At 50.9% G+C, this 12,137-nt stretch overlaps 1 protein-coding gene across 6 annotated transcripts; it reads right to left on the bottom strand.

The window, feature by feature from the left end:
- Positions 1-3,797: 3,797 nt before the first annotated feature.
- ZGPAT (zinc finger CCCH-type and G-patch domain containing) lies at positions 3,798-11,728 on the bottom strand. 6 transcript variants are annotated; one of them, XM_009488175.2, is made up of 8 exons: positions 11,205-11,728; positions 10,833-11,108; positions 9,930-10,063; positions 8,959-9,117; positions 8,508-8,534; positions 7,776-7,865; positions 6,526-6,943; positions 3,798-6,068 (listed from the first exon to the last, which is right to left on the bottom strand). In XM_009488175.2, the coding sequence occupies exons 1-8, from the start codon at positions 11,513-11,515 to the stop codon at positions 5,930-5,932; spliced, it is 1,554 nt and encodes a 517-aa protein (XP_009486450.1). In that variant the 5' UTR covers positions 11,516-11,728; the 3' UTR covers positions 3,798-5,929. The 6 variants fall into 6 exon arrangements, with proteins under 6 accessions (XP_009486450.1, XP_009486449.1, XP_009486448.1 ...); XM_009488174.2 differs by lacking the exon at positions 8,508-8,534 and having other exon boundaries at positions 7,776-7,907; positions 10,833-11,150; positions 11,205-11,236; positions 11,288-11,728; XM_009488173.2 differs by lacking the exon at positions 8,508-8,534 and having other exon boundaries at positions 7,776-7,907; positions 10,833-11,089; positions 11,165-11,728.
- Positions 11,729-12,137: the final 409 nt, after the last annotated feature.

Genomic DNA, 12,137 nt, shown 5'->3' with positions numbered 1-12,137 from the left:
AAAGCCGTGCCTTGCCCAAAGCTAGCCGCCTTCCCTGCGCCTTGTCGGGGGGGAGAAGGTCCTCCCCTGCAAACCGCGGCAGCGGCAAGGCCAGAGCAAGCGGTGCAGAGGCGCGAAGGCGCCGGGGAGCCCGACGCAAAAAGCAGGCGCTCCCCAGCCCGTCAGGATCCCGCACCTTTCCCAGGGGGGCTCTTGGCGACGCCCCGCCCCATCGCCCCTGGCCCCGCTCAGCCGTCAGCGTGCTGCAAAGCCCAAAGCAGAAGCTGACACTGCTTCACCTGCACCGGTGTCAAGAGGGCGACTGCTGCTCCCAGCTCTGTGCGCGCCCTGCTCCCCAAAAAGCCTGGCCGGCTGCTAGAGATCTGCGTGCCAGCATCCAAAGAGGCAGCTTCCCAGCACCGGAGCAAAGCACGGCTCGAGGAAACCGCAGTAGCTGATGCAGACGGGGCCGGCTGCGGAGTCCCCAGGCGGGGACAGGGCTGGCAGAGACGAGCAGGACAGCTTCCACCGGCGCAGCTGGCGAGGCAGAAAGCCCGCGGGGCACCTGCGCGCCTCTTACTCACCCTCTTACAGATCTCGATCCGGATAACAAAGAGCAGCCGGGCTCCGGCGAGAAGCCACCCTGCCTCGCGCCAACCTGGGGTGCTACGGCAGCCCCGGGGCGAGCGGGGAGCTCTGCGCCCGTCGAGGCAGCGACCCCGCTCCCCTCTCCCCTGCACCCTGCGTCACGCGGCGGCATTTTTGGCGCATCTCTACGCCGATAACCAGCAAGCCTCTGCCCACTTGTGGCACCCTTTTACCCGAGCACTTCCCACACCTTTGGAAACTTCCCCGACTGAAGCCTTAACCCCTGGAGAGCAATTATTTAAACGGGGGAATTGAGCCGGGGAGGTTTTAGGCACTAACCGGGCTGGACGGACTGGCTTAGATCAGAGCTGGGAAGGGAAGGCTGTTCCCTCTCCAACGACGTTTTAATTAAACAACACCGCTTTTCTGTCTGAGCATACATTAATTATACGGATTACCTGCAACACGGGCAGTCGCTTTAGACGGTCCTCGCTGAACTCGTTTAGCTCATTAGAGCGACAGGATCGCAGGCTGCAGAAGCGGCTGCGTTCAGGCCAGAACTGAGCAGGCTCTGAGGTTTAGCAGACAAAATTATAAGGAGGTACGACGGCTGGGAGCTGGTGCTACGTCAGAATCGAAGTGCGAGCTTTCAGCACGCTGGGGCAGGCACACACGGGGCAGCTTACCCCACAGCAGGTGCATTTCCCATCCCTGAATTTTTGAGATTGAAGAACGAAGGGAGAGGCTTCCCAAGTAGAAATTAATGCAGAGAAATTCTCCTGACCTACTTTCTGTGGGGCAGGAGGTCGGTGGTCGTTCCTGGATTCCTGACCTACAGAAATGCCCAGCGCACGCTTTCAGGCGCAGCGGTCCCTGGGAGAAGCCATTCCTTGGGTTGACACATTGCTTCTCCCAGAATTACCAATTCGAGAGGAAAACCCAAGTGCCTGACTGAAGTCGCTCAGGTAGGACTGAGCAGGTTTGCAAGGCCAAGACTCAGACAGACCTTCTGAAACGTATGCCCGAATTTCCTGCCGATAAAGTCATCGATCTCCCAGTCCCAGGGCTATTCTCCAGGGCAGGAGAGTCAGCAGACGGCATTTCGTAACGCGCTGGCTCCGCAGGCCAAGATGGCTTTGAAGATGAGAGCAGTCACAGCCGTTGCCTACGTGCGACGCACGCCCACAGCCCACCAAGGAAGGAAAAACCGCCTTGCGTGATACCTGAGCACAGGCTCGATAAACGCAGTTGCTTTGGTGCTCCAGGACGCGCGAGGCTTTTTGCAACTCCTCCAAAAGGCGCGCCTTTCTCAGCTGGGCTTCGTGAAAGCTAGATTGAATTTACTGTAAAACTTAAGTGCTGCTGCTGACGATTTTGCCCGGCCTCCGATTCATCTACCCAGATAAAACCACACACAGCGTTCAGCGCGGGGCGACGAGAAGAAAGCCTATGAAACTACTAAAAGCGTATTTGCAAGAAACCAGGACACACATTACAAGCCGATTTCCACCAGTGATTGCGAACACGGCTGCAGCAAACACAGCTCGGGTACCTTGGGGACTTGTACTGAAAAAAAAGTCCCAAGAAGCAGAAGTAGATCTTTTTTTTCAATTACGAAAAGTGAAAGCCCCGTAACAGTTAGTCGACACCACTGAATCTGCCCTAGACCAGGGGATGCAATTAGTAAAGTTAATTTCAAACGTGGAGCAGGCACAAGATCTCACCCACTCCACTCGCTTTTCCACAGCGGGAGGGAGAGATTTCGTCGTCAAACTCCTCTGGAGGCGTTGCATTTAGAAAGGGCCGACTCTACTTCCAAATGCCAGACCCAAATGCCACAAAACTTGGACGCACACTTCTAATTACAGCCCGGATCGCTACGCGTGTGCTGGAGTGGCTTTTGTGAAAATATCATTTTAAAATGTTAAGGTAAGTGACCCGGCCTGCTCGCACCATGTGGCTTTGGTCAAGGCTGACATCTTTTCAGCGTTTTTCTCTTCCCGACCTTCCGCAATTGCTGGAAACGCTCACTTGGGCAGAGAAACACTTCTAAGCAGAAGCCGAGAACCTGCTAAAGAGATTTTCCGCAGAGCCGAGCCGCAGCAGGACACCAGCTCTGGCGAGACCTCGGTGCCGCAGTTATGGGCGGCCAGATTCCAAAATACGGGATGGGTGTATTAAGGAGATGCATGTTTTCTCGAGAATCACCTGCCTACCACAGTGGCTTTCTTGCTACAAATTCAGGAGTTTTACATCCTTTCAGATTTAGAGGACAGCGTTTCAGTGACCACGCTCTCTCAAGCCTCCTCACCTGCAGCCAGGAGCTCAGCAGCTCCCCAAGAGCTGTTCCACATGCAAGCAAAAAAAATCTAGTCCCCCTCCCCACAAGACAACTGGAATTTTTTTCTGTTGAAAAAAGCAATGGCCCACACCTCTGAATCCAACAATTCATTCACCACGAAAGTAACCGGTTCCTACTCAACCCCTAGATTCAAGCCGTGGGAGCCCAGCAGCGTAGCCAAGTTCAAACACCTTTTCTTCCTTTTTAAGCCCAGATGCTTCCAGAGCATGAAGCATTAAGCGGCACAAATCTTAACTACAAGTTAAACTAAAAGTGTAACCCAGCTGATGCTTCCCCGATGCAGTGTAGGAATCCTGCCTGTCCAGCCTAGCTAGCTGCAACAGCATCTCTGACAACGCTGCAACTTCTATATGGATCAAGGGTTTTTTTAAAGTATTTTTCAGCCCCCGGTTTAGTTGCAGGTACCCAAGCTTGCCAGGCAAGAAAGCAAACAGCACTTACTTTGCAGAAACTCAAAAGCCGGTGAGTGGGAATCCGATCATGCTCTCTTCCTTGCCAGCCAACCTGGAGAATTTAGTTTCTTTTCTCCCACAGAGTTATTCCTGATTAGCGGTTCCCGAACATTTCAAACGTCTTGCTCTGAGCTCTCCCGCTCCTCCCGAGCTGCTTCTAGAGCAGCCAGCTCTGAGCAGACACCATGCAGCACACACCGCAGCTCGCTTCCTGGCCTGCAGAGGTGGTTGCTTCACGCAATGGTAGGCTGGGTTCCTCCCCGCCTCGGCTGCGAGCAGCCACAGACGGGCTCTGCAGGCACCCGGCACACAAGAGCACCCTCTGCCGCGCTCCGCTTCCCACCGAGCTGGTTTTGGTGCCAGCTCTCTAGCCGCAGGTGAATATAAGGGAAGAACGGGTCGCCACACGTCATCGTTACCTTGCAAATGAACGCCTTACAAGGACAGAGGGGGGAAAAATAAAAACCAACTTTATTCACCAGGGACGTGAACCGTCTTGGGTGGGAGGCAGCAGCCATTCGAATAGGAGTCTGACAAGTAAGGCTGTGGAAATCCCAAGGAAGGGTCGAAATACGATTCAGCCAAGACACGGGGCTAATACACCCAATTCTTAAAGAGAGGATGATGTTAAATAGTGTCAGAGCACAAAACAAACCCAAGAAATTTCACCCCCAGCTCAGCTCACCAGTCATGGGCCACTTCAGCAAGCACCCATGCTAAGCTGGGCACATTAATCCTTGTCACCACTCAACACTTGAGTGTGGAAAACAAACAGTCATTTATGAGGGAAGGGCACTGAGCAACCATTGTTAAACCCTTGAGTTAAGCCCAGTGCCTGGAGAACACGAATTCGGAACAATGAAGATAGTAGGGCCAATTTAATTAGAACCCCATGGATGCTGAAGTGCTCAAGGCAGCCCACGCCACCTTTCACATCTACACGGCGCTCACCGAAGCAGGATCCAAGTGCGTTCCGAGAGGAGAGAGTCTAACAAGTTTCCTGAAGATTTTGTTCTTGTTTACTTTTGCTGCCGCTCTGTGTTTTCTGAGCTGTGTCTGCAGCAACGCTAAATCCCACATGACTTGATCAACCCTGATTGTATCTCCTTCAGCCTTAGATTTTCTGGTTAGATCGGCAGCCTGACCCTACCAGTAGGTGCAGCCCTGCCCAGGCTGACAGCTTTCTGTTTCTTAGGAACGGATAAAAAAACCAAAAGTGGTACTAAAGGAGCAAAACTTTTCATTACAAAAATGACTCACAGAATAAAAGGAAATTGATTTCTTAAATTAAAAAAAAAAAGTGTCCTTAAGATACTGGCACGAAATTGCGAACAATTTTTTTTTTTTTTTTTAAAAAAGCAGTTACAATGCACAAGTCCCACTAGAAACAGAGTCTGAGGAAACCACCATCTCCTCTGGGGCAAGGACTGGCTGCCGCCAACGCAGAATGTAACGTAGGGGAGAAGACATGCTTCCTGTCCAAGACTCTCCGCGCTGCAGGGAAGGGCACTTTGCCTGCGTGGCCTGCTTCCAGCACAGCCTGGAGCCCTCGCACAGACAGGGCCGCATGCTGGGCACATACAGACCTCCTGATCTTTGCGCTCATCTGGGGCCCAGTCCGACCTGGATCTGGGTCCTGAGGGTTTTTTTTTTTAATAAAAGGACCCGTGTTCAGTGAGCCACCTAGGACAGAAAAACTCAAGTAATGATGGCAAAAAGCACAAGGTTCCCTGCGGAGCTGTTCCTAGCTAGGAGGTGTGAGAATCCGTTACTCTGCTGTCTTATTCCCCCCAGCTTTGGCACTCTACTTGTGGAACCACGTGGCTTTCCATGCCAAGTCAATGACTTAGGCTATAGCGTGTCCTAGGGATACTCTTACAGTCCAACTGATGAAATCTGATGCTTGAGGCCACTAGTACCCACCTCCAAGCTGCCAGTTTTCTGTCTATTCATTACACTAGGGCTACAAGGAACTGCTCCCAAAAAACCTCCCAGTTCTCAGATAAATCCCATCGCAAAAACCAGAAGGTAGAGAGCAGCTGAAGCGATTTGCCTTTGTTGTTTTCACCCAGCACAAGCCTCTTCTGCTTTGCCAGCGTGTGCTCGGGACCCTGCCAGCACTTGTGTTTGTCAGTTGGGTGCAAACACAAGCCACAGTTGATGGCAGGATGTGGGGCTTTCAAAGCCCCTTCAGCTGGTTCGTAGCCAGCAATGTTATCACCTGAGTAGCTACAGACTCTGGATGGAGGTGCTACTGCAGCGATAACAGAGGAAAGAAGTGTGCAAGAGAGCAGAGAACCATATTTCTTGTAGCTAGTCCTTACACAAGGCTCAGGCTTACTGAATGCTTTCAGGGCTGGACAGATGGGCACTCCTCCCCCTCCCAGCAGAGCTCAGAAGCATTTAAGTTTAGAAAATGCTGCTTTTCAGCCCAGTTTTCAAGCTGGGCGGCCTGAGGCCCAGAGGAGCAGGACGGCTCACCCAGGCTCTGAGGCCACCAGGGCTGGCTAGAAGGACAATCACTGCAGTCAAACGCCTTCCTCGGAGACTAGAACTCGGTCATCTTCTTATGCGTGTCTGCTTTCTTCTGCTCCCGCTGCAGGCTGGCTTCCTGGGCCTGCAGCTGCCCCAGCTGTTTGTGCGCATTAGCTAGCTTCTCCTCTAGCTGAGCTGTAGCAACACTGTGCCTGGAAGCAAAAAACATTATGGCAATGTCATCCTGCACGGTAAGATCAAAGGCTTGTCATCATCCCCGGAGGGTCTGCCCTTTCCGGCAGGATTAGCGTAAGTGACCTGCTGAAAGCCAGGAAGAACCTGGTGCTCAGCACAATCGGGGCTAGCAAATGTCCTCCTGCGATGCTCAACAGCAACGCTGCAGAGATGGGCATGGGAAGGAAAGGACCTTTCCTCAGAGAGCTCCTCTCTTTCCCACAGCCTGAATTCCAGCCAAAGGACCCCAGACACATCTGCTAGCGTCCAAGCTGGTCTGAAGCACAACTAAAGTCTCTCTCTTCCACCTCCCCTCAGGTCTCATCCAGATACGTTTCACTTGTTCCTCCTACACCTCATTTCAAGCCCACCCTTTCCCAGAAGGACCAGGAATTCTCAGTTCATCCTGCAGTCCCAAAGAGAACGTTTTCCTACCGTCCAATGTTGCGTGCCAGGGCCTGCTGGATTCCTTTGATATCCCTCTGTGTTTGTTCAATCTTCTCCATTGTCTGGAAGAGGCGGACACTCAGGGCTTTCTTGGTGCTCTTGCTAGCATGGTAGATCTCTTTGCTGTTCCTCTCTGGCAGTGCCATCCCTCCAGCCTTCTCCCCAGCGCTCTTCCCTCGCAGTTTCTCATTCAAAAAGTCAAACACGTTGCGGGGAGGCTTACGACCACCCGCAGGGGATTGTCCAGAGATGTTTCCCTTTGCTCGGCATTTCCTCGATTTGCCTGGGTCCAGCTTCCCCTGTTTCTTCTTCTGAAGCACCTCAGCACACTGGTCAAGAGACTTCCCTCGAGGAAGTACCACAGCCTGCACCGGCTCCACGCGGCCCTCAGAATTCTTCCCTAACCCTGAGGAAAGACACCAAGCGATTACTGCAAGCGAGGACATCCTCTCGCGTCACCTCCCACCACAAGTTCACGCTGACAGTAACAGGCTTGGAACAAGCAAACAGGCTTTCGAGGTACGAAAAGCAATGATGACCACCCAAGTCAAGGGGAGCAGCAAAAGCATGGCGGATGCGGATGCTACGACAGGAGCCTTCTACAGCAGAAGATATGCGATAAAAAGCCCGAGGCCATCCATCAGGCCAGTTTCTGTGAAACTAGGTTCAGCCTCACATTCTCAGCTTCTCAAGCCAGGTTCTTCTTAAAACTGGTTTGGTTCCTCTGGGAGAACTAGAGACAAATGCAAGTAGCAGACTGCCCTCCTAAAGCCCCCAAGGCTCAATACAATTTGTGTAGCGAGAAGCTAGTTCAGCAGGCTTTGAAGTCTGCGTTCTAGAGCCAGGAGATGCTTTAAGACAGACATCAGAAGCTTCATAGATCAGTTCCCTTCTCCCTAAAGCCTTTGAACACCTTGTACAACAGTTCTCACGGCTTTAATCATGAACTTGACCGTGGTTCCAAACACCTCCAATTTTTACTATTACCATACAAGGGCTGGTGCACAAATATGCCTGTACTTCGACTAAATAGCTATTCCTTCTTTCCTTCTAACACTTCCACACAGGTGTGATTCATCACATAGCTTAAGCCTTATCTAACAGGCCCCTGAGCAAAGAAAAGTTTTAGCTTCATCCAAAAAATCTTGTTTTTCTTAACTAGCTTTAGGATCCATCACGAGACTGAGGTGACGAGGCAGTCAGGCTCTCACAGCACCAGGACCGCCTTCTCCCCTTACCTTTTCCAAACTCGTATCCCATCTGAACAAGCAGTTTGGAGCCGATACCACGAGTATGGGCTTCCCAGCCACCGAAAGAGGAACTGCACGCAGGAGTCCATTCCCCGTTCTCTGGAGCTCCCGAATCTATCACTGTGGCACGGAAGAGACAAATCAGTGAAACGCAGAAACCAAGCCGCTACACCAAACCCTCATCTGGGGCACTCGCGCAGCACGAAACCCCCTCGCAAGGCAGTAAAATACACTTCCCTCACCCTAGAATCATTCAGCAGATCCTTTGGCCTTACTTGGTTCCTATTGAGCTGTCACCTTTTATGAACACTGCATAGCAAGTTACTTAAATGAAAGCTCTCACTTGATTTAACACACGTACTGTCTCATAGTTCCAGGCAGAATCACCCAGAAGTTTTTACGCTTCCTTTCCCTCCTTCTAGGACAGTCATACCGACTGACATACCATGAGAGTAATATTTGGCACTGTGGCATGTAGTACTTCTGTGCCTCCAGCTCATGTCTCTGGTATGAGGCTCCTCTAGGCCACTATACTACTTTTGTCTTATTAGGATCCAATAATCTCTAAATTAAAGAGCTCTAGGACACAACTTTGTCCCCGTGACGTAACTGCGGCACTAGCACAGGGACAGCGCTGCCTGTGTGATCTCAGAGAAGTCGCTTGGGCTCTCTCTGTGTCAGCTTGCAATATTAAAACAGGGCATGGCTGTTCCTGCGACCTCGTCGAGGCACTGGAAGGACCAAGCACTCACAGCTACCGGGGTCTTGTACTCTTGTGTCACGGAGCTACATGGAGCTCCCAGAGATGAGGAAGTCTCTCGATTCACTTATTAGCTCAACTCAGCCAGCCACATAAGAAGCAGACTCAGAGCTTGGAAGTCAGCTCTAAAATATCACACCCTCTACCTTCCCTTGTTGGGAGTTCCCACGGAAACCTCCAACCTTCATTAGCCCAGTAATTTGCACAAAACAAAGATTTTAGTTTGCAATTGTAACATAATAGCTAATTACTATTCTCTATCTTTCAGCAACATATAAAGAGATTAGCTACTCTTTCATCAGAGGTGAGACACTTACAATGAAAGCTCCAGGAGAGTCATTCAGGAGGCCCCAGAGAAGGGCAGACCCAGATCACAAGCCACGTTCGCTCCCACCATCCCCACTCTCTTACCTTTGGCATAACCAGAATCATCAACGCTGTCTTCATCAGACTCAGCAGATGAGGCACCATCTTCACTTCGCAGTGGGGGAATGACACTGTCTCCTTCCACAACAGCTTCCTTGAGCAGCAGGGAATCAAACTTCACAGTGTAGTAACCACTGTCGATGTCTGCAGAAGGAAAAGCAAGGAACAAGAGTTCAAGTAAGTCTCCAATATGCAACTGGCAGAGGGCTTTCTAAAACAGAGTTAGTTCCAGCAGAACCATGTGGGAGAGGGGGGAAGGCCCAAGGGACGTGTTTTAAAAAAAATCTGTTCTTTCTTTGTGCTTTAGACTTCTGCCTGGGAGGGAGAAGCACCCACTGCAATGAAAAGCTATTTCCACAATGCCTGCATTGATACTTAAAGGTTTATTTTTAAAAATGAAGAAAGGTGGGCTGCTGAGAAATGGAATTAAAGAGAACTTAGACTTGCTCCCCTCTGACCTAATAATAGTCAAAGAAAGATGGAAAGAGAGAATAAACCCTCACCCTTCACAGGGAACACGGGGAAGCCTGTATCAGCAGCTAATGGGCAGGGCCAGCTCCCCTGGCTTTTGTTTAATCAAGAGCAGATTATTGCAATTCTAACCATATTGGCATATTAGCATGCAAATTAGCATGCAAATTAGCAAGCAAATTCCTGTAATACCTGCCTCTTCCATTTCGGTGCAGTTAATGACCATGTAGTCATTTCCTTTCCACACTCCTGCTCTTATGTCTCCTTTCTGTCGAACACTCTTCTGTTTCCTAGCCTATTCCCTTCTCAAGCCTGACAAAATTCAGAACGTTTTCTCAGCTACGTCAAGATTTTCAGTTTAGGGCTGCAGTTACACAGTTAACGTTTTTCTATCATTAACCAAAATGGCCAATTTTTATATTCACTTAAGCATCAGCCTTCATCCTCCACAGAATCCTGGCAAAGCATGCTCACACAAGACTCACCGGTTATTTTCGCAGTGTACCATATCCCATCATTGTGTTTCGCCAGGCAGGCTGAGCCCACCTCCAGCGTGCTCAGGTTGGGCTCCTGAAACGGCTGAAGCTCTTCCACAGAGACCACCTGACCGTGCGAAAACCTGCCAGGGAAGGCGGAAGAGGAATTATCTCTACCTCATTTGAGCAGGCTTTAAATAAAAATTCCTTCTCTCCCTCAAGGAAATGCAAAGGAGTTTCGGCAGTGATGAATCTTCACCAGTAATTACAAAAGGTTTATCGTGCATTATTTCAATTACACAAGTTATTAATTCTTCATCTTAAACATATTATTTAGGCCATGTAACAAAGAACGTATCCCACCCAGAGAATTAAGCTTTCCTTGCTAGTGACACATCCAGTAAAAAAGTTCACAGATCCTTTTGAGATAAACAGGATCACACAGACACGCAGGGCTCTGGTCCAACCTCCTGCTCAACGCGCAATCAACTTCAAAGACCGAGCAGGTTGCTCAAGGCCTTATCTAGTTAAGTTCTGAAGATCTCCAAAGATGGAGACTCTACAGCCTCTCCGTGCAACTGCAATATATGCACTGCTGACAGACAAGCTTGGGTGTTTTGTTTTAAAATACTTAATCAGTTATTAATTTAGCCACTTGATTGATTATGTAAAACCTCTGCAACTTTCCCCACAGGATTTCCCAGTATCATCTCTGCATTTAACTAAAGAAAACAGCCCAACTGCTGCCACCGCTTACCATAACGCAATTTAAAAACATAAACAAGAAGGCAACATTTCATCGGGTATAAAAGCCAAACATGGTATTTTCAGGGGAGGTTTATCCCTTTGAACGACAAGACCTTTAGCTACAGGAAGGCCATAAGCCCCCTCCCACGCCTTTTTCTTTTTTACCGACAGTTCTCTTTAAATCGGCATTTGTTATCCAAGAAGAACGGGCACGGCTTCAGAGACTTGTGAGTTGGATAGAGGTACAGCACTCTGACTCCAGCGCTGCCATCTTCTAAGTCCTCTGTCCCCACAATCATGGCATTATGGTACTCCAGGGTCCCCCAAGAACTGTAGTAGGGGGCTTTAACCTTCATCCCACTCAGTTCCTCCTCTTCTCTGTCAGATTCCTCCTCCTCTTCGCTGTACTTTGATTCATTTTTGTCATCCGTTTCTTCCTCTCTCTTTGAGGGTGATTCATTTTTGTCATCCGTTTCTTCCTCTCTCTTTGAGGGTATCTCCCTGTTATTAGCTGAGGGCTTCTCATCCGTTCCAAGCTCAGCAATGGCTTCCTTAAAAGCAGCGTACTCCTCATCTTGGGCAGAACTGTCTGGGTTGGCATCCTGCTCCAGAAGACCTACTGGGGAGGAGGAAGAGGAGGCATTTGTATCTAACGTAGCCAGAAGTTTGCTCTTTTTAACAGACACCAGGCTGGATTCAGTCAGTTCTATCAGCTGCTTTAAATCTTCCTGCAACTGAATCAAGTCCGACTGCTGCGACGGGTCCAGGCCTGCCCCTAAGGCCAGCTCCACTTGCTGCAGCTGGGCATTGTAGGTCTGAATTGCTGCTTCCAGACTCTCTTCATCCATTCTCAGCAAAATAAAAGTGTGTTTAACTGTGTCCTTTCCGGGAACTCAAAACATAGTCAAAGAGTTTGTTTAAGAGGAGCAACTTTTTGGTTAACAAGCCTTTGTCCGCAGAAGCTACCATCTACCCCGCCGTCCAACTTCTTCCCTGGGAAGTAACCAGGCGGTGCTCCTGCAGCGAACAGGCGGCGAAGGGCGATGAGAGTCCGAGGAGAGGCCGGGCCCTGCCCTCCCCCGCCACGGCGCCCGCTCGAGCCCACCGGGCCCACGCACAGCACCGCTCCGCTCCCCCCGCAGCCCGGGCTCTCGCAGCGCGACCCCTCCGCCACGGGGCCGGCAGCAACCCCCCGGCCTGACCCGGCCTCGGCCGCCCCGCTCGCCCCTCCGCTCCCCCTTCCCCTACGGTGCCGCCGCCATGACACCGCGCCAACTTCCGGCCCCACGCAGCCCCACTTCCGGCTTCTCGAGCCAACGCGTTACGCCACTCAGCAACGAAACGCCCCGCCCCTTTACTGCGCCTGCGCACTCGGCGACCGTGACGCGGAGCATTCTGGGAATTGTAGTCCGCCCGCACATCCTCGCACCGCCCCCGCCGGGCGCGGGAACTACATTTCCCACAGCGCCG

Source organism: Pelecanus crispus, chromosome 14, assembly GCF_030463565.1.
Source record: "Pelecanus crispus isolate bPelCri1 chromosome 14, bPelCri1.pri, whole genome shotgun sequence".
Lineage (NCBI taxonomy): Eukaryota > Metazoa > Chordata > Aves > Pelecaniformes > Pelecanidae > Pelecanus > Pelecanus crispus.
Note: the sequence above shows the minus strand (reverse complement) of the source record. Positions and strands in the feature narration are given on the sequence as shown.